Source organism: Candoia aspera, chromosome 4, assembly GCF_035149785.1.
Source record: "Candoia aspera isolate rCanAsp1 chromosome 4, rCanAsp1.hap2, whole genome shotgun sequence".
In the NCBI taxonomy this organism is placed as follows: domain Eukaryota; kingdom Metazoa; phylum Chordata; class Lepidosauria; order Squamata; family Boidae; genus Candoia; species Candoia aspera.
In genome coordinates this window covers 98,824,729-98,846,263 of record NC_086156.1, presented here as the reverse complement: position 1 = coordinate 98,846,263, position 21,535 = coordinate 98,824,729, and the positions used below count along the sequence as shown (strand labels likewise).

The 21,535-nt window shown below is 43.2% G+C and overlaps 1 protein-coding gene across 1 annotated transcript; it reads left to right on the top strand.

Moving 5' to 3' along the window:
• Positions 1 to 841: 841 nt before the first annotated feature.
• On the top strand, positions 842 to 20,480 carry HSPBP1 (HSPA (Hsp70) binding protein 1). The gene is made up of 8 exons (XM_063301179.1): positions 842 to 980; positions 3,241 to 3,411; positions 4,334 to 4,547; positions 5,486 to 5,710; positions 6,910 to 7,065; positions 9,942 to 10,038; positions 11,392 to 11,503; positions 19,064 to 20,480. Exons 2-8 carry the CDS (start codon positions 3,283 to 3,285, stop codon positions 19,139 to 19,141), a joined length of 1,011 nt encoding a protein of 336 aa, XP_063157249.1. The 5' UTR covers positions 842 to 980; positions 3,241 to 3,282; the 3' UTR covers positions 19,142 to 20,480.
• Positions 20,481 to 21,535: the final 1,055 nt, after the last annotated feature.

The window sequence follows — 21,535 nt, the reverse complement described above, 5'->3', positions numbered from 1 at the left end:
ATGCCTGTTGAAAGCTCCCCCATTATGGGAAATAAAATATAACACCAACCAGAGGCAAGATGCTTTCGTCCTAATCTGTTACAGCACTCATCTTGTCAGGGATGGACATGAAAATCCATGAGGCTTCTGTCTTGGGGGCCCAATAAGGCATCGGACCTGGGGGGCCACTGCCAAGGCATAGGCGCCCCACTTATGATCCAGGTTGGCAAATGCTGAAGTTAGACTTCATGAGCAGTGGAAATAGGAAACATAACTTGAAACTATAATGTATGGGATGGAATTACTCTTCTAGGGCTACTTTCAGACACGTGTTTGTTATAGCACTGTCCTCACGCTCCTTCACTCACACCGATTGCGTTGTCTGACTTCCGTGATGGACCCCAACTCCCACCCTCACGCTGGATGAGGGATCTGTCATGGCCCTCCTTCCGGCCTGGGGATGATGGGAACTGGTCGTGTTTTCCTGCCATCTAAAATCCATGCCCGTCCGGATTTTTGCAGCCCGGCTCTGCTCCCCATTTCTGAGACCCCTTGCCCCAATACCGAGTACCTCAAATCAAGGACCCGCAGAGAAACATAATGGGGATGTGCTTAAGCACAAGCAAAGAACGTGCCTCAATTCGAAACCCCGCGAAGTGGGTCCACTCATCCGCCTCCTTCTTAGCCTCGGCTGGAATCCACGCATTACGATTTCATCGTTGGCGGGAGCCTGCGCGGCGCAGCCGTCACGCCGCTCCGCCGGCGCGGGGAGGGCGCCGCTTGCGAGCGCGGAACGGGCGCCCGGTGTAATTCCCGAAAGCCGCCACCAGGGGCCCCCGAGCCACCCCCGCGCAGTCTCCGCCCTTTCCTTCGCACGTGGTTGCCGATGGCCGCTTGCAGGAGCTGGGCTGGGGAGAGACGCGCGACCTTTGCGGGGAGAGCCACGGCCCGGACCGGCGGGAAGGGGGCGGATCGGCGTGCGGAGCAGACACCCCCGAGAGGTACCGGGACAAGGGGAGGGCGGGGGCAGGCGGGCCGGGGAGAGGGAGGAAGGGCCGTCCCCAGGAAAGGAGGAGGCTTGGAGGAAGGAAAAACGAGAATTTAGGGAAAGGGGAGACACCCCCCCAGGAGAAGAGGGGGTCACCGTGGGGTGTAGGAAGGCGAAAGTGGGTCAGGGGGATTGGAGTCGCTCTAAGGCGAATCCGTCAGTTTCTTGGAAACCTGTATCTGGTTGTACCCTGCATTTGGCCTTTAGGAAAATGCCGGTCCCGTTTCTCAGAAAGGGAGGTCGCCAATCCTCTGTCAAACTGCCTTTAGCTTCTCCAGAAAAATCCTGTAGTCCTCCATTAGTGGAAAGGCCTCCGTCCCATTTCGGCCCCCTGGCTGTTAAGGGGTGTCGGGCTTCGCAACGTTCAGGGCAATTATTATCTATTTGTAAACATTACAACAGTCCTGCACTGTGGGCCAGTGTTATAAATTGCGTGGGGAGGAGACTGGAAGAGAGAGAAAGGCCTAAGGCCTATCTAGTCTTTTCCTGACAGAGGTTGGATCAGAGCCGTGGACTTCCTGATTTGTAGCTCTAGACTTCTAGAGCTGCATCCTTTCAGGAGGGAAGGCTGGGAGAAAGATTTCTGGAGACTTTGGGAAGGTGGGAGCAAGAGCTGAAGCCTATCCATTGCATAGGATATATTATTGCTTTTGTTTATTTTTTTCATTAAGCATGCTGCCCTCCTCTGAAGCTCAGGCTGCTGTATGTAGTTCTTTCATTTCCTTATTTTATCCTTGAAACAATAGCCTTGTGAGGTAGATTAAGCTGAGAGTGAGGGGCAGGCCCAAAATAGTTTTGCAATTTTCAGATTATGCTACATCAGGTACATATTGTAGAATTAGCCTAATGAGCCTTGGGGTTCATTAGGGTAGTAAAGGTAAAGGTTTCCCTTGACATTAAGTCCAGTCGTGTCTGACTCTAGGGGGCGGTGCTCATCTCCGTTTCAAAGCCGAAGAGCTGGCGTTTGTCTGTAGACACTTCTGTGGTCATGTGGCCAGCATGACTAAACGGAACGCCATTACCTGCCCACTGAAGTGGTACCTATTAATCTACTCACATTTGCATGTTTTCGAACTGCTAGGTTGGCAGGAGTCGAACTGCTAGGTTGGCAGGAGATTAGGGTAATTCTACAATAATTCCCAGATCTTGGTTCAGAGTTACAGTTTTCAGTTTGGACCCCTGCATGACTTGAGAACCAAAGTAGAATAATTTGTGCTGGTCTACAGTTGGAGACATTAAAATTCTTATTATATGATGCTGAACAGGGGAGAGGAACTAGTTCACACTTGGCCTGATTTATTCCATCGATTACAATGAGGATAAATTAAATGAGCTGAGTTCTTCACTGGTATTGTATACATACATCAGGTGGACCTTGCAGGATCGCACATTTTCCAGAACAGGTTTTCTCATCTGAATTCCATTCTTATCCTTCCTATTCTCATATCTTCCAAAGTGTTCCTTCTTTTTTGTTTATGGGCAGGATCCTGTTCTCATCCATCGTCCCTTGAAGTAAATCCTCAAAATCTTTGGCTAGGTCTGATAGCTGACATCTAGTGAGGAAAAGGTAGTTAGAATGCCTGGATTCTCTGAGCAATGGAAAATTAGAAGATAGGCTTTTAGGGTATCTTGGTGGTTAGAGGTATATAACTTCTGACTCAATAATCCAGCCAAAAAATGGGGTTGCTACCTATTCAAATAGATGTGTTCAGGCAAAGGAATCTCTTTGGGATAATCTGATTTGGATTCCTGCACTGAACAGGAAGTTGGCCTTCTATGATGGCTCCTCTGTAATAGACAATTAAGGGCTGAACTTGCTCAGTGGCTGTGAAGTACTGGTGTGTACCATGTGATTGTTGGCAGTGTTGTCTGCAAGGGGAAGGTCAAAAAAGTCAAGATGGTGCATCACACACCACAGATAAAAAGGGATGGGTCTTTGATTGCATGGCCATGATCTTGACTTTTTTGACTCCCTACAGATGGCTTTGATTGATTCCCCATGGCTGGCCGGGGACTTCTAGGAGTTGAAGTCCACACATCTTAAAGTTGCCAAGGTTGAGAAACACTGCAGTAGGGGCTGGAGCTAAGATAGGGCTGAGTTTTCAGAGTATAGAGAAAGAGGACTGGATGATCCTGTGATGCATGATTAAGCTCCCAGTTTTTTCCTTCCACTTACTCTTCTTTCTGTGTGTTTGTTTGTTTGTTTGTTACAGTTTTGGTGACTTGCCTTCTGCCTGGAGTCACGTTCCCCAACCATGGCTGAAGGGGGTGCAGATGGGAACCAGCCACCGCGTGAGCATCCCCGCAATTTGCAGGGGTTGCTGCAGATGGCAGTCATGGCGGGCAACGCCGAACCTGGTCAAATGGAGCCCATGTCTGATGAGGTGTGCAGCTTGGCTCATCAGGAGAGGGAATCAGGTCACATGGTTAGACATGGGGATTCCTGATTACCTGGGCAAGGAAGTGGGATGTGAGCAACCAAAGCAGAGTCCCAGATTTTCTAGTAAGAGGTTGGACAAGGACAACAGGGACATGGATTCAAGTCTACCCTTAGACATGGAAGTTTGCTGGATGACTTTGGGCAGTTAGCAGAGTCTACCCCATGGGTTCGTTGGAAAAAAATAGAGGAGGCAGTACTATGTATACACTTTGAGTTCCTGGAGGAAAGGCAGGCTATAAATCTAGATCATGTTAATAATGTTTATCATCCTGTATTATATGCAAGAAGAAAAATAAAAAGACAAGGAAAAGATCAACAAAAGCATGCATCTCTAACAAACCTTGCTTATTAATGTCAGAAGTACATTTTAAAAAATTCATTAAGGGAAAGATGAAAGCTAAACACGTAAACAGACTCCTGATACCCTCAGCAAGGAAATGGGATGCTGTTGTCCTAAATTAAGTACTGAGGCTTCCTAAGGAGTTGGATTAGGAAAACCTACATTTAATCTATCCTTAGACATGGTGATTTTGGACTCTCTCACAAATCAATTTAGCTAATAAGATTATTGTTGCCTTTTTTTCTTTTCTGGTTCTTATTTAGCTGCAGCTATTAGTTTCATTAAAGTTGTATTAGTGTTTTTGCAATTTACTGATTTGTTATTCACTGGCAATTGTGTTGTTTTGTTGCATTCGTGAAAGCTGCTTGGGCCACCTCCATTCTGCACATTGCTCTGAGGGAAGATTAAGCTGTAACATGGCATCTAAGAATCAGGCTTCCTAAGACGGAATTAGTTTTCCTTATTAGTTTATTAGTTTTCCTTTCTCTCCTCTTCTCTCCACTCCATCCAATGGCCAAACCCCCAGCGGAGACAGTGGTTACAGGAAGCAATGGTTGAGGCATTTCGTGGGCAGATGGATGAAGTGGAACAAATGAAGGAATGTCTGCGTATTTTGGAAGTGTTGAGCCCCGGAGCAGAACGTGGGGAAAGTTCAGAGGAAACACATTCAGACCTTGAGCGAAGGGAAGGTGCCCTAGATGTACTGGCAGAGTTGTGCGAAAACTTGGATAACGCTGCAGGTATAGAAACAACCTTGTGTGTGTGTGTGTGTGAGAGAGAGAGAGAGAGAGTTGTTTAAATCTAAGAGGTCCATGCTGCCATAGCAGAACCTTCCTGCTTTCCTGATTCCAACTCCAACATATTTCAGGCAAAGGAAGCACATGCCTTTCTGAAAGGAGGTTCACTTAACATATTGCTTGCAGCCAAGCTGAGCTATTGCAGGAAAGGGAATTCAAAGTCAGCTAAGCTGAAGAAAATTCCTGCCCCGCTCCTCCCCGTCACTTGTTGTTCAAGCCTTAAGAAAACCTTCATCAGCATCTCCCAAAGGAAATATAATGGGAGGCTTCCATCAAAAGGGGGTAGCTTTTTGACAGCCAGCTCCTCCACTGATTTTTCTGGCTAAAGGGAGCATGTCCACGCTGTTAATGCAAACTGAGAAGATCAGTTTGGGAAAGGCATTTTAAAGGGATGGGTTTTTTTTTTAATGGTTTTATGTGTATCAGATCAAAGGCTTGCTTACATTTGTTCTTTTCTAAGAAATTGCACTTCTGCAATTGGGCAATCTATTGCCAATTTTGGGCAATATAATCTGGGCGGGCTACAAAGGAGTTTGGGAATGGGGGTACATATGGCTAGTTTGCTGCCCACTGATGCGTTAGGGACTACCAGGCAGGTGTAATCCCTAATGTGCAAAGGATGTTAGGGGAAATCACTGGGGAACCACAAAATTATTAATGTTGCTTGAACTTCAGTTTCCCAGAATTCTCGGCACAGGCATGTTTACTGTGGAATTCTGGCGGTTGAAGTCCACATATCAGGTCATTCAAGTTGAGGAAAGCCGTTGTATCCTTACTCCCTGAGCCACAACAGAGTGAGTAGGGGCAGGAAAAGTTACCAGGTATTTTGCTCATAGCACTGGGCTGCTTTCTTTTGGTTACTGCTTTCAATCATCTTCCAGATTTCTGCAAACTGGAGGGCATGCGGCTATTGGCACACCGATACCTGGAACATGAAGAGCAGGAGTTGCGCTGGCGAGCTGCCCATCTGGTGGGCACCTGTGCCCAGAATGTGCCCAAGGTTCAAGAGCAGGCCCTCGCGCTGGGCTGCATGAGGAAGCTGCTGAGGCTGCTGGACCATGACCCCAGTGAGGCTGTTCGGATCAAGGCGCTCTTTGCTATTTCTTGTGAGTGGGAAATGGTGGCTGCTTGGTGAGCAGACAGCAAAACTGAAAGTGATACAGGAGATTTCTCCCAGTATTGCTGTTAGCTGTGCAACAGGGAAAAAAAGTCTTGTGTTTTTATTTTCTTAGACAGCAAATAAAGCAATGGAACCATTTACGATAGGGAAAGTGGTGCCAGGGCGGAGGTGGATTTGGTGCTTCCATAGCACCACTTTCCTGATCAGATGTGGGGCCATCCAACTGTTCTGACTTCTTAATGTGTTTAGTTTTGTTATCACTGTTTTCTTATTTTACAAAGGAAGAAAATCTTTGCTCAGCTCTTGGGATGTTAACCACTCTGGGGTCATCCTATACATGAGTGTGAACTGATGTTATTGAGTTATTTAAGGGTAGCACAAACCCTTTGACGTTTTGCATTTCTGCTTCTGTGAGTTCTAGCCAGCATAATAACAGCAGGGGGTTGTGGGAGTCATAGTTCAAAACGTCATCTGTCAGTAACAGGCTTCCTTATCTTAATGCTTGGTTTTCTGATCTTTTTTCTTTCAAAAAGAAACTGTCAAAAGCAGCTAACAGCATTCCAAAAACATAAGCAGCAAAAATAAAAGGCCCACACAATCAGTCAGTGAGAATTGTGTTGATTGTAGAATTGCCTGTTGTGCTTATGTCTGAGCAGAATTACACAGTGGTGTGGTATTAAGATACCCTGGCCCATTGGTGCTTTCTTGAAGCAATGAATTAGTAGATGCCTAGAGCAAACTTTGAATGGGCAGCTCAGGAACCCAAATTTGTCTTTTGAAAATCACATTCTTGGCAGTGGAATTGATATTAAACATTGGAGGTTAAATCCAGCAATAAAATTGATTGCAGCAACTGTGGCCTGATCTCAGGGTGATTTTGAGAATTAAATGGGCCAATGCTGCTCCACTTGGAGGACTCATCAGGATGGATATTGGGGTTTCTGATAGTTGTAACAATCTTGTTGCCTTTTTGGCATTTAATGGATGTTGTAGGATAGGGTTATGGAGACTGATTTTTGGGTAATAGCATTCTCATTCTCAGTTACGCTATTGGGGGATGAAATAAGTGGATGGGATGTGGATCTGGAAACCTTGGTCTATCCTTGTCCAAGAAGCTTAACTGATGGTTCAGTCTGCATTTGCTCACTCTCATCCTTCTTTCTTCATATTTCCTTGTGCTACCAGGCTTAGTAAGAGCTCAGGAAGCTGGCCTACAGCAATTCCTACGCCTTGATGGGTTCTCTGTACTCATGAGGGCCATGCAGAGTAACGTACAGAAACTGAAGGTGAAATCGGCCTTTCTCCTCCAGAATCTTCTCATAAACCACCCAGAGCAGAAAGGTGAGAGTCATTTTTATTGGGGTCTGTGTGAGAAAGAGCAGAGAGGGAGTTGCTCTGCTTAGAGGGTCTTTGCTGGGTGTCTGGTTGACTTTCTCCCACTTCATCTTAGGAATCATGCAAGTCTACTCAGTGTTTAAAATAAATATTTGATTCTTTATTGCCTCTCTCGTGGTTTCCATATCCTACCTGTCTGAAAACTCCCGGCTTTGCTGGTCTGTCTCTTTTATGGTCATGGCTGCTGAAAGTTTCTTGTTCTGGTGGCCAATGAGTTTCTGATCAGGGTTGGTCCCAACAGTAGGACCAGCCATCACCCGAAAATCAGACCTTCTCTCTTGGTGGGAATATGGTCTGTTGTACTTCCTTTGGATCTTGTTACCCACATTTCTTCTTGGAACAGACCAGGCTTCTTGGAGGTTACAGATAGTCCTTGTTTAGTGACTGCCTCGTTTAGCGACCATTTGAAGTTACAACGGTGATGAAAAGGTAATTTTATGGCCAATCCTCACATTTACGGCCTTCGCAGGTCTGTAAAGCAAAGGAAAGCTGAAATAAGATTGTAAGCACAGTTGTGGTTTCACTTACTTAATGACCAAGTTGCCGGTCTCAGTTGTGGTCGCTAAACGAGGGCTACCTGAATTTGTATCACATGCAGAAACTACCTTGTGAGGGCCCTCTAGTGGTTGTACCCAAGCCCTGCTGGCAGTTGTTGGATGCATTAGGAAGTCCTCCTTAAGTTCCAAATGTAATATGCGTCACTATTGTCAGTATTCCTTCACTTTTTATTCCATTGTTCTTACCTCAGCATAGCATAGTATACATAGATTCAGATATTTCTTTGTATCCTTACCGTGACTGATAGAGTAGTTTAGGCTCAGTGACAGAAAGAGACTGGCTCAAGGTCACTCAGAATTGGTGAATTTCATGACTGAGTAGATCAGCCTTTCTCAACCTTTTGACCCTGGAGGAACCCATGAAATATTTTCCAGGCCTTGGGGAACCCTTGCACATTCAGGCTCAAATATAGGCCAGAAGTTACAGAATCATATTTGTTTCATCGGTAGGCCTGTATATATGCATTAACAGTGTCCTTAAACTAAAAATAAAGAATGAAACTTACCTCTTTAATGTGAACTTGTAGAATTTGAAATAATTTTTTAAATAAATTGTGGTCTCCCAGGGAACCCCTAGTGACCTCTCGTGGAACCCTGGTTGAGAAACCCTGGAGTAGAGTTTTGAACTCGTGTCTCACCAGTCGGAGTTTTAATATTTACCCTTGCTTGTATTACGCTGATGCCAGTGAAACTGAGAATAAGGTTACTTTTTGACTTTCTTCACGTTGCACAAAGCCCTGACTTGCTTAATCATTGCTTATCATTGTAATTGGTTAGGATCACACTAAGCTATAAACTGTAGCTTACCAGGCATGGTTTCTGTGATGACGCAACACGTTAAGTCAAAATCCTAACTCGTTATATTGTGCAAATTCATATTTCTCCTTCAGAATGAAAGAACTTGAGAGGTTGAATAGAACAGGACCTCTCAGTCCTGGAGAGGCATTAGGCCCTGAAATTACTCGCATTCCCTATGTCCTGAAACCACTTCTGTTTCAGTGTGCTTTTGGCCCTTAGTATGATTGTGGGCAGCCACTGAGCTGTGTGTATGAATTGTTTAAAGAATGCCTTGATGTTTCCTGTGCAGTTTTCCCAGTCTACAAAGAATAGAATAATATACAGAGATTGTTAATAAAGAAAGAAATGCAGTTGGGGAAACTATCCTTTGATTAATCTTCCGCTGTTCCTAGAATAGGTCTTTATAAATAGAGTTTTGAAATATGAGGCTGAGGGTCTTTCCCCAGCGCTGAGCAAAAAATGCTCTCTCCTGGTTCTCAGGTCAGCAGAGAACTATGCCGACATGACATGTGCTGCTCCTGTGGCCAATTCCTGTCCCATTTCTCTTGCTTCTGTTCCCAGTCATCGCAGTCATCAGCCTTTCGTGCTTGTTAATGGGTGATTGAGCCCAATGGATTTTAGACACCTTAAAGCTGCCCTTGGATGGTGTGGTAATTAGGGGGGAAAAGCTACTTGAACACAGGTACAGCTCAGGACTCCTTAAGTCTCACTCAAGCACTGGGGACAAGATGAAGGCGCTATCATGGGGACATGGCAGGGGAAAAAGAAACATTGCTAGATTATGGTTGTTCTGGGTAAGGGGCAAGCCCTGAGGGCAGCCCAGTTTCTGGGGAAAAAAACTATTAGAGAGGCTGGTTCCCCACAGTACGTACAAGCAGGTCAGTTAAAGACCCAGCTGTTGCATCCATACAACATGCTAAGCTTGATTAGGTTTTTTTTAATGTATACGTGTGGCCTACTGTGTTGTGCCAAGCTCCCCCTTTTTGTTGATTCACTGTATTGTGTGAACCTTGAAAATGGGTTAATTCAGTAGCAGGCTAAATGTGTTGTGTGAACTCAGACAGATTCTTTGCTGGGCAGCACATCATCCCATAAAGCAGGGGTCAGCAAACATTTTTTTTGTAAAGGGCCAGATCCCCCCCCACCTCTGCAGGCGTAGCTGGCAGATGTGCAGGCCAGGGGTGCAGTAGCCATTGAATAGCACCAGCCCACCAGCAGGGAGGCTGCTGTTGGGCTTTTGCTGCCCAGAACACCTCAACCCGCCCCTTGCTCTAAGAGCCTGGTTGAGGCTTGGACCTGGTGATGTGCCACATACCTGCCCATTCTTAGCTTGTGGACCATATAAAAACAGGTATCAGGCCAGATTTGGCCCATGGGCCGTAGTTTGCTGACCCCTGCCATAAAGGAACTAAGTCCTTCTTCACCTTCATTTGAGGAGTTACACCTTCTGCATTTTTCTCCCTGCAGAGACTCTCTGTTCCATGGGCATGGTTCAGCAGCTGGTGGCTCTGGTCCGATCTGAACACAGTACCTTCCACGAGCATGTCCTTGGAGCACTGTGCAGGTATCAACAGGAGTGGGATTCAGAGAACTAGAGGCAGGATTTGGATGTGGGGAAAATGCTCCTGGCAGAACAGGTGAAAGGCTGTCTGTGTAAAAGAGGTAGCGCAAGGAAGGGGAGGACAAAAATGGTGAGGATAAAATTGTAAGCGCTGCAGAAGGCCTTCCCTGTTGTTCCCTGTGTTCACCCGTCATGATGGTAATGCCATTGGGAAAACCACTGAGGTTTGTCAAACTCCAGATATTGCTCTTAATCAGTGTTTTTCGAACTTGGCAACTTTAAGATGTGTGGACTTCAACTCCCAGAATTCTCTGGGAGTTGAAGTCCACACATCTTAAAGTTGCCAAGTTTGAAAAACACTGCTTTAAATAACAAAACTTAAGTGGATAGCCTGCTGAGAACTAAACATGTTCCCTGAGTATTTATTTAAATTTATTATAACTGCCCACTCCAGTAGATTCTGGGTGGCGTACAGTTACAAAAAGAATAAAAACAATTAACAACATGCAACTATACAATTATAAAATATTGCTTGTCACTTTGGAAGGGAGTATGATTGTTGAATGGCTGGCAGGACCATTGAATGGAAGTAGTTCTTTCGCTATCCTTGGAGGCCAGAATTCTGTTTGTTCATTTATTATATAGGTATTAGGCTCTTTATCCAAAGTTAGCTCACGAGGGATCTTTTATCATGTTAAAATTTTACAAAATTTTAAGAAGGTTCCAGTAAATGCAGCAGACAGTATTGGGGATATGTAGCCGGGTCCTTGGCATTCTCTTGGGGTCCAGATTTCATTCTAAATAAAATCCAAGGTTCAACTGGCCCAACCCTGTTAGCCTACAGGCCCCCTCCCCACTCCAGATTTGCCTGGCCCCAATCCTGTTAATCTTCAGGAAGGCTTTGAAGGAGTGGCTGTTCAAACATTGGGGCCAAGATGATAGATAGATAGATAGATAGATAGATAGATAGATAGATAGATAGATAGATGATAGATAGATAGATAGATAGATAGATAGATAGATAGATAGATAGATAGATAGAAAAGTAAAACCAAAATCATTTGGTTATGTCCCAGTTAACAAAAAGAAATAAAGGCTTCTTATCCATGTATATATTACATATTATCAATACGTCTTGCGTATGATCAATATACAGCATGATGCAATATGTTGTATTGTTTTCTGTGTTTTTCTTTTGTTTCTTTCACCCTTTTTTCCTTTGTTCTGCTTTATTAAATGAATAAAAGCCACCCCAAAAATTAAAAAATAAAATTAGTTACCTCCTATTTGCCCACCTCTAATCTTTGCTTGCTTCTTTTCCTCTGTTTGACTGGTATCCCACCTCACACTTTCCAGCCTGGTAACAGATTTTCCCCAAGGTGTGCGAGAGTGTCAAGAGCCAGAATTAGCTCTCGAGGATCTGCTAAAGGAACGATGTCAGCTGCTTAAGAATCAAGAAGAATTCCAGGTAGGCCTGGATCAAGTTCCTTCTACTGTCCGCTTCACTCATTAAGTTACCCATTGCCACTCTAATGCTCAAGTAGGACTTTTGCCTCCATTATTTTCAGAAACATTTTGATAAGGGTGGTGAGGTAGGGCAGGGTGGCATGGGCCAGAAAGATTGTTTTTCAAGAAATGAGGAGGGGGCAGCCTGAGGAAATCAGAAAAAGGAATGGAGAGAGAACATCAACATCTATACCAGATTGAAAATGATGAAACCATGACTTTCAGAGGCGGTATGGCAAACTGAAGACCAATGAACTGGTGAGTGGACTGGTTCCTCAGAACATTTCCACATAAGGAGAGGACAGGAGATTGCCCACACGTGCTCTGGATGGCTGCTTCTCACGAGGAGACCACAGGACAGTGGTTTTCCGTGGGTTTGAGCACTGTGGGATGAAGAGACTGGCCATCTTGCTCACAACCGTGGTGGAGCCTTTTAAAGGACACTAAGTTTGCAAACCTCACTTTCTAATCAGTTTTGGAAATTGCTTATTAACCATTTTAAAGCTATGAGGGACAAGGGGAAGAGATGCTACCTAGGGAACAATCAGATAAAAGAGAGAGGACCCCGCATCTACTTAAGGGTCAGAGAAAGAAACTTAGGAAGGATCCACCCTAATTGATCAGGCTGTAAAAAGAGACAGCAGGAGATTTGTACTTTCAGACTTACAACACTCTGTTAATTTTGCCTTAAAATAAAGGAGAATTAGCTCATCTGATCATGTTTTCTGTCTGGTTTACCTGGGAGGACTGATAACAAAAGAAAAATTAATTATAAGCTTAAGAACTTAAAGAATTTGAAAAAAAATAGCAAAAAGCTACATAAGAGTTGGATCTAAGAAAGTGATAAATGGATTAAGGGTCCAGATAAATTTGGACTATTGACTTTAACTATAAGATTTTGGAACTAACTATGAAAAATAAATAGCTTCTTGTGGGAAACAGACATTTTGACTATCCTGGCTATTGTAAGTCATAACAAAGGTAAGTTACTTTATGATTTTAGAAACGACGCTAGAGGGGACTAAAGATTCTTAGCAGAAGGGGAAAAAGTACCAGCCTGTTGATGTCAGTTAATACTGGGACTTACTGTATAAAATGACACAAAACATTATAACATCAGAAACATTAAAGGAGATCTTTGTATCTTCTAATTCTTGGATCCATTTTTCAATGTCAACAGTGTCAGTAATGATGTCTGATTCTATAGACAGGTTATGTCCAAAAGATCTTAATGAAGGAATGACAGATGTGGAACAAATTTTATCTGACAAGACAGAGAAAGTACCAAAAGTGGAACTACAAATGACAGGCCAAGAGAATGATTTGGAAAAGGACGCTTTACTGGATATACAAAAGAAACTGGCTGAAGTTTTAAGAATTAAAAGGGAAATACAAATGATAAACCAAGAGAATGATCTGGAAAATGTTTTCTTATTGGATCTACAAAAGAGGCTTGTTCAAGCCTTGAAAAAATCTGTAATGGAATAAAGAAGAATTGAAGCAAAATCAAACCCTACGACAATATTTGATGGAATTAAAGATTAAGATTGTTAGAAGTAAAAGGAAAGAATATAAAGTTGGCTTATTTGATCAAGGTTAAAATAAGACTTTTTTGTTGTTGTTCTGGCAACCCTTTATGGACTTTTTGCTGACCCCAGGATTGAAAAGTTGATGTTTTATGGATTTGCTTATAGATAAGGGATGGGATATGGGATGAAGAGATACCTGTTTGTAACTTTATAGGCAGTGAAGAGATACTAACTTTGTTTATACTTGTTGTGATGAAGGTTGGAAGTCACTTTTTATGTATTTCTTTTCTTTTTCTTTATTATATTCTTTCTTTTCCTTTCTTTCTCTAAGTTTAGTTTGTATTAGTTTTTACTGTTTTAATCAAAATTCTTAATAAATATTATATTTTTAAAAAGGAAGAAATTAAATGAAGAAACCAAACAGCTCTGCCTTTAATTATTGGGCAGGTTTGAAATAAACTGGTTGCAAAATGTGACAACCCACTTGCTGGCAAGGGCTGACCACCAGGAGCCTGCAACATCAGTGTGGCAGGCCCTGCAGTGGCAGCCAATAAGTTTCTGGGTGCAATTCAAAGGGCTGCTTTTGACCTTTAAAGCCCTCAATGGCCTGTAAGCTAGGTTGTTCCTAGAGCACCTTCACCTGTCTGAATTGTCCCATCCTGTTCAATCATGCTGGGAGAGGCTATGTAATGGCTGTGTGAATAGCCTGGAGGAACAGGAGGAAGAGCCGCAGCCAAAGCAATGGTCAGATAAGAGAAATCTGAGTCCAAAGCAGAAATGTAATTTGAGAAAGCGTTTCAGACATGACCCTCCCTAGTTCTCTTTAGGATAAAGGCAGGGAGGGGGGAGGCACATTCAGAATTGTAAGACTCTGGTACTGTAACCTACTGCATAACAAAAGTACTTTTAGTATTCATGACTTTGGTGTTCAAGTCTGGTCTACCTCAGGCTGACAGGATGTTGGTTATTCCCTACTTCCATGACGCAAGCAGGCTTGAGCTAAGAGGCACTGCTTTTTAATTATGGCCCCAGTTTTGTATATTTGCAGTCTCCTCTTACAAATTACAAAAAAGGGGGTGCACTGGCTCAACAGTTAAGATGCCAGGCTTGTCAACCGGAAGGTTACAATTTCGGTGGTTCGAGACCCGAGCGCCGCGTGACGGAGTGAGCTCCCGCCCTTGCCCCAGCTCTTGCCAACCTAGCAATTCGAAAGCATGCAAATGCGAGGAGAGAAATAGGCACCGCTTCGGCGGGAAGGTAACAGAGTTCTATGACTGTCATGCTGGCCACATGACTCTGGAAGCGTCTTCGGATAACGCTGGCTCTTTGGCCGTGAAACAGAGATGAGCACCGCCCCCTAGAGTCAGACATGACTAAACGGGAACCTTTACCTTTACCTTTTTTACTTACAAATTAAATTGGCCTCTCCTTTAAAAATATTCTGGAAGATGATAAAGACAGAGCTGTCCTGGAGAGATTGTGCTGAAGTATCTCAGAAGGGATGCTCTCTAGTTTTCTGAAAAGTAAAAGTAAAGGAGGGGAGAAATGCTTTCAGTCTTGCAAGATTCTGTTACTATAACCTCACAGTAAAGGTGGTGTTAATAACCCTGGTGTGTGCTGCTTGTCTGGACTACCTTGAAGGGCTGACATCAGTTGTGCAAATCTGAAAGCCTTGAAGAGGTAGATGTTGCCAGCTGAGGGAAAGCACATCTCTCTCTCAATGGATGAAGCCTCTTGGTAGCTACAGTTGAGTGACAAAAACCCACTTCCCACCTTGTGTCCTCCAGCCAGTCTGATTCTCTGCCAATTTTTTTTGTAATAGTCCAGGCCATCATCTCTCAGTTGCTGGTCTGCCAAGATGGATTAATGCATCCAGCCTTCACTTCCAGACCAATCTTCATGTCTTAAAACCCTCAGATCTTTGACAAGTAAAAGGCAATGCCATAGTTCAATGCTGGGGTTTTAACATTTGCAAAGTCGCCTGACCCCTGTTTGAGAGAGGAAACTCAGTCACTCTAAGCTTCAGTGGCAGGCTTCTGCAAAGGGGGCAGAGTTGTTGGAAATAAGCAACAGAGGTAAACTGATGTTGTGTTGTGCATGTGTGACAGGCAGAAATGGACTCTCCACACTGCACACTGGACTGGATAGTTAAAGACTTAGCAGTTATATTTATACCACATCCTAAGCTTGCTTAACTTTAACCATGAATAATTTTGTGGCTTGGCTTAATGTGCAGAGCCAGCCCATTTTGTTTGTTTCTGGTTCATTGCATTGTACAAACCCTGAAAGTAGGTTCGGTAACTGGGTCAGCAAGTTATGTGAACACAGCCACTGGAATATAGCTTACTTTTTACTTTCTTGCATTCTTACCTGATCTTCTGTCTGTTCAATATTGTTAATATCCTGGTAGAACTGCAAAAGTACTGTGTTTACAATTTTCTTCACAGAAAAATGTGAGGCTTACTAAGCAAGCTTTTGATTTAAGAAAGTAAAGAGGGCCCTGCTGGATTGGACCCCTGGCCTATCTAGTCCAGCAGTCACTTCTCACAGTGGCTAACCAATTGCCCCAAAAATGTCCAGGAAAGTCTCTTCACCGTTGTCTGAAAAGAACAACTCATCAAGGAATCAAAATTTGCAGTCACTTGGGGGGGGGGCAGAGGAGGACTTTTTCTTTTACTAAAAATCCACTAATTCTGTTCCAAAGCCAGTTTGGTAACCCATAACGGACCATCAACTGAGCAGAAGGTGGTCTCCGACTCTCTGCTGCCAGCCCTCACAGGCTAGTTAATTCCTCCTCTTTTTTTTTTTTTTTTGCAGGAATAGGTCTTCTATGGATTTAGTATCACGGACTATATTAAATGGGCACATTTTCTAATGCAAACTTTATGGTACTCTTACCATAGATTTGCCAGGTAGAGGGTGACATTGTTCAGCACCCAAAAGAGCATGTGGACGATGGTGGCTTTCCATGGAATACAAGCTGCATTTGTGAAACTCTTAGCTGAGACAGGGAGCCTGGTATGTTTGGGACTTCAGTTCTCATCAGTCCTGTCTAGTATGGCCACTGGCAAGGAATTGTGGGAGCTGTAATCCAGAGCAACCAGAGGGCCCCAGAGGGCCAATCACGCTTCTAGCCGTTGTCTTCCTCTGTGTGGTTCACTTGCTTCTTAAGTAAAAGGAGAAGGTACTTATCCAATGGCAAGAGGCTAAGCCGTGGATTTCAGACTAGTGTGTTCATTTCATTTCAGTATGCTGCTGTGATGTTATCTGTCCTCCCAAGTGCTCAGCTTTATCTTGAATTGAAGATTGGGGAGGTGGAGGAAGAGAGCGATGTTACTTTTGTGCATGTGGCTCTCTCATTTTCCCAGAACAGACAATTTTCCCACCCCTGCTGTTAGCAGCCGACAGTTTTCAACGAACATAGCAATTAGGTTGCACCAGGCTTGATAATTAAACAATTGGCATAATGTAGTAAGTGGAGGGGATGAGAAAAGCCACTTCACGGCTCTATCTTTCAACTACCACCCTTCCCTTCCCCTTGCCAGGCTCCGTAACCCTGCCAGGTTGAAACGTGATGGTCCCTTTCTTATGTACAAGCAGCTATGTGGCCATATTTGCAACAGACTCAAGAAGTGGTTTTGGTTTTTTTGGTGGCCTGTCATTAGCATAAGGGGGGTTGCTGGGCAAGTATGTGCCCAAGCAAGACCCACACTTGGGAGCTACTGTGATCAGCTTTGTCCTAGGATGCCGCCCTGCTTATTTCTAGCACGGATGGAATATTCATTGCATATTCTGATATTCTTTGCTTAAGAAGACAAAAAAGGGAACCGGTTTGATGTAGTGGTTAGGGCACCAGGCTAGAAACTGGGAGATTGTGAGTTCTAGTCTAACCCTAGGCATGAAGCCAGCTGGGTGACCTTGGGCTAGTCACTCTCAGTCCTAGGAAGGAGGCAATGGCAAACCACTTCTGAAAACCTCGCCAAGAAAACTAGAAGGACTTGTCCAGGCAGTTGCCAGGAGTCAACACTGACTTGAAGACATTTAAAAGAAAAAACAAAACAAAACTCTGCACTTAGAAAACTGCTGTGCCAGGGAAAAGTCTATCACTGAGGCCTGATTCTCTGCTCATTGCTGTTGGATCATCTTTCCTTTGCCCAGCCAAGCTTCAAACCTGAAAGGCATTTTTTTAAAAACAAAGTCCCAGTCCCTTAAGGCATCTTCCATAGTTCTCAGGAGCCAGCTTCCGCGTACATCCTCACATCTGAGAAATCAATCAATTTCCATGGCTGTGTTTGTTTCACATCTTGCCTAACTCCTTTCCTATAAATCAACCCTACTTGACCTGTACTTTCCAGATACACAGGGAAAACAGTCCTCAAATATATTTGTTTGCTTGATTAGCTGGGCATTCCCTAGATGTTTTGTGTGCGTATATAAATATAAATTTAATAAAATGGTATAATTGAAATAAGTCCATTTTCTTTCTTAATTTACCTCTGCTCTCAATTCCCTCCCTTTCTTTTGTTGTATCCCTGATGTCAAATTTTGAATCATTCGCTGTTTTGATTCTGCCTTTTTATAGATTATACGTAAGTGTTAGATTGCATTGTAGATAATATGGCATTGACGAAGGTACTCCCACACTCCTAGGGACCAGTTCTTTTAGACTCCTCACTAAATTGTTTCCGTTTCTATTTCATTTCATTCTATTCACTGTTTGGTTTTAATTTTCTCTTAATCCTTCCTTTGGCATCACTGCAGATTGTAATCTTGTAGGCAGGGAGTGTATTGTTTATATTCATTTCATGGAGGCCACATTCTGAGCTTCTTTGACTAAAGAGCTTGGCTAAAACACTTGAGGTGTAACATGTATTTGAATCCTGTCTTATCTCCGGCATTTTAAAACAGCAAACATAGCTTTATACTGTTATACTTAAATACATTATTTCCTTTTTGGGCTTACAGCTGCTGGAAGCTAGCTTGAAATGTAATTTTTTTAAGCTACAAGAGACTCAGAATTGGGCTTTAATGGATATTTTAAAAAAAGGACAGCCAATAGAGATGCTACTTTGTCCTTACAGGTAGTCCTCGTTCAACAACTGCAATTGTGCTTACAATCTTACTTCAGCTTTCCTTTGCTTTACAGACCTGGGAAGGTCTTAAATGTGAGGATTGGTCGTAGTTACCTTTTCATCACTGCCATAACTGCGAACAGTTGCTAAATGAGGACTACCTGTAATGTCAGATAGCAATATTTACAGAAGACTTAGAGATATCTGGTCCATGCTTCAGAGGACTACATCATCATTTTTGAGTCTGAATCTCAGGGAAACACTTTGGGCAAGGGTGGACAAGGGCAGTCATCTAGTCCCCTGCAGAGATTTTGGTCTACTTTCCTACAGTCCCTAGCCATTGGCATGCCAGTGGGGAATGATGGGCCTTGGAGCTTTGCACAGGACTGGGTTACCAGTTGCCGAAGGCTTATGCAGTCATCAACTAAATTCATGTGGACTTCAGCCTAATTCTAAAAGCTTTGCAGTTAATACAGCTCTTGGCAGGAAAAAAAGTTTTTCCACTCCTGATAAGGGAAAACTAACATATTATGGAGACAGTGGTTTGTTGTTGTTGTTTAATATGGGAGCTTTTCAGATACAAATATCTTATTACCTTTCCTCTCCCCCCACCCCCCATCCCCCTTGCAGTCTGAAATTGCATAGTCCCATCAGAGGGCTGAATCAGTACATGACCATAGTGGACTAATAATGGATATTACAGGATTCAATGCAGAAGTCATTTGTTGGGCAGAATGGGAAAAAAAGCAACAGTACTGAGGCTAAAAGTTTGTTTGCAAGGCAAATATTTCTGATTGCTGTCTGCACTGAAAGTTTTCATTAGTTTGGGCACTTACTGACAGTTGTATAAAGTTGCACAAATCCAGGATTTTGCCTGATCACCTATTCTTTCTTCTTTTCTTAATTTAAAAAAATATAAAGGAGGAGCTGGATTTCTGTGAGACATTGCTGCGCCTCTGCTTCCACAGTCAACCTGATGAAAACAACATGGACCGGTAGCGTGGCTGCCTGTACTCCCTCTTGACACAGTTGAAGTTCACATTCAGATTTGGAGCTGTGCCGGTTGGCGGCCTTTGACGGAAACACCCACATTGATCCGACATCCGCTGAACCAGCGGTAAGCTGGAGTAACAGAAGATCTTTTTGAAACTGAGATACACTGCGTGTTAGCTGTATAATCAGCAGGAAGACTTTCATAAGCTGTTGCTGCGTAACTTCCTTTTCATCCTCCTGCAAAATGCATTTGTTTACCCTCATCACTCGTAGCTTTGCCATCACAGTTTAGCTTCAACTAGCCCAAGAACTGTAGTTTTCGAAGGGTTCTTTAAATCTCCCAAGTTCAACTGGGAAATGCATCCTACTTGCTATCACTCACATTGCTTGTTTTCAGAGTTGCAGTCCTTAGAGGGGAGGCGCAAACTTGAGTACCTTTTAATGCCTTGGCCTGGGAAGAGAAGGCAGTTTGCAGTTCTTTCTTTAGGATAGTATTCTCAAGCATGTGCCCTCCAGATGTTTGAACTTTAATTCCCATAATACCTAAACTATCAGGAACAGGGTTTATGCTGCAGAGTTCATGCAGATGATAAGAATGGTAGTCCAGCATGTATGGAGAACAAAACATTGGGGAAAACTCTTTTTAAGCTGTAAGTGAAAGGCAGGACTGTTAGCACGTTGCTCTTGCGTGCCAAGGGGCTTTCAACACCTCTCAGATGGCATCTTTGGAAACCTTTTAAAATAAAACTTTAAAAACAGCTGAAATCATCTGGCAATCTCCAGACTCACCGATGGCTGCATTCTTGTGCAGAACATTAGGTAGCCTGGTGAGAGCCACATTTTAATTTATTTCGGTTCAGGACACTGCTTAAGAACAATTGCTAACCTCTAGGGGATGGGAATTAGGGAATCCAAACCTTTCTTCTCCAAATATGTAATCCTGTACATTTTGTTCAGCAGAATGGGCTTTTTGTACCTGTGTAGGGATGCAGGATCTTTATTATGATTTAGTTTAAAAATGTTTCAAATATGGGAAACTGGAAAAGGTATGACAGATTGAAAAGCAGAAAGACTGTTGCTTCAGTAGCTGCGAAGAATGGATTGCCGTACACAGAGGTACGATGAAATCCCGTTTTCTTTGCGAGTCTTAGAACCCTGCCTTTTTTCACCCTTGTAACTGGCTGTCCTGGTTAGAAATGGTGATTGTAGACCTTTGTTTTCCTTCATGGGCTTATCTCATCCAATGTATTCAAGCAGCGTGTATCTTCTTCTACCACCCCACCTTGCTATTGCTGTGTTCTCAACTTAGTTTATTTTTTTAACAAGTTTCTCTTTTGGGTGATAAGTCTGGCATGTTTTTGTTTTTCCTATCAGCATGTCTCTCTCACCTTTCAACATAAATAAACGCAGAGGGAGATGCTAGATCCTGCAAGGGAAGGGGCAGCAAACTGGAAACCCCTTAGCCCAAATTGCCTCCTCTGTATCAGCTACTGCCTGCCTTAGCTGCTATCCCAGAGGCGAGACTGGTGGATTATATTGGGCAATAGAGCAATGGGATTTGCTCCCACTCTCCTGTATATCAAGTGGGAGCAGGGGAGGGACTCGTCTTCCAAAAAGCGCCCCCCCCCCCGAAACTAACCAGATTCAGGAATATACGAAACTCTGAAAAGCAGAGACAGAATGGCCAAGAACTAAAAGGTGGGCATAAAGCAAAACAACCACCCTTGGCAAGCTGTCTTATTTCCAAAATATGATTACTACGCTGGGGTGCTCTTGTAGTAACATACATCATTTTTCTTAGATTATGGTGTTTTGGATCCAGGCCCCTGAATAGAAACCATTCACCACATATATCATCTTACTTCTATAATAATTATGTTAATAGGCATTCCATATTGCATTACAACTGGCTAAATAAAATTTAAATGGAACAAGAAAACTACACATTTCACCTAATACCTATGGGTGTAACTGCTTAAAAATGTTTAGTAATTCAAAGTGTTACCTCAGGCCTTTAACCAAATCCATAGCTGAGATGGCACCTGAATTTTGGTGTAAGCTTGAAACTAAGCTGCTTCAAATACACAGTACATGAATTGATTTATGCCCCAGTTCTGAATGTATTTAGCTTTAAAGTAGTTCCATGGATCTGTCAGGGTGAAAATGTCGCACCTCAAAGTGATGTTATATATACACTAGGGGAATTTTTGTACATCTGTGTATAAAAATATACCTATCTATAAACTGCATTGTCAAGGAAGAAGTGCTCTGCCATTACAACATACATATTTTAGGAAAGGAGAATTAAAACTATTAACGTTGGTTCTGTTTACAGAACCCATTTTCTTAAAAGTAGTCACTTTGTGCTTAATGGAATACTTTGAGCACAGAATATGAAAA

What these genes read in the sequence shown, in the direction of transcription:
- HSPBP1 (XM_063301179.1), top strand. Translation starts at nt 3,283, where the DNA reads ATGGCTGAAGGGGGTGCAGATGGGAACCAGCCACCGCGTGAGCATCCC. An exon ending in GGCGCTCTTTGCTATTTCTT is followed by an intron (nt 5,711 to 6,909) that starts GTGAGTGGGAAA and finishes TTGTGCTACCAG; the next exon opens with GCTTAGTAAGAGCTCAGGAA. An exon ending in AAACCACCCAGAGCAGAAAG is followed by an intron (nt 7,066 to 9,941) that starts GTGAGAGTCATT and finishes TTCTCCCTGCAG; the next exon opens with AGACTCTCTGTTCCATGGGC.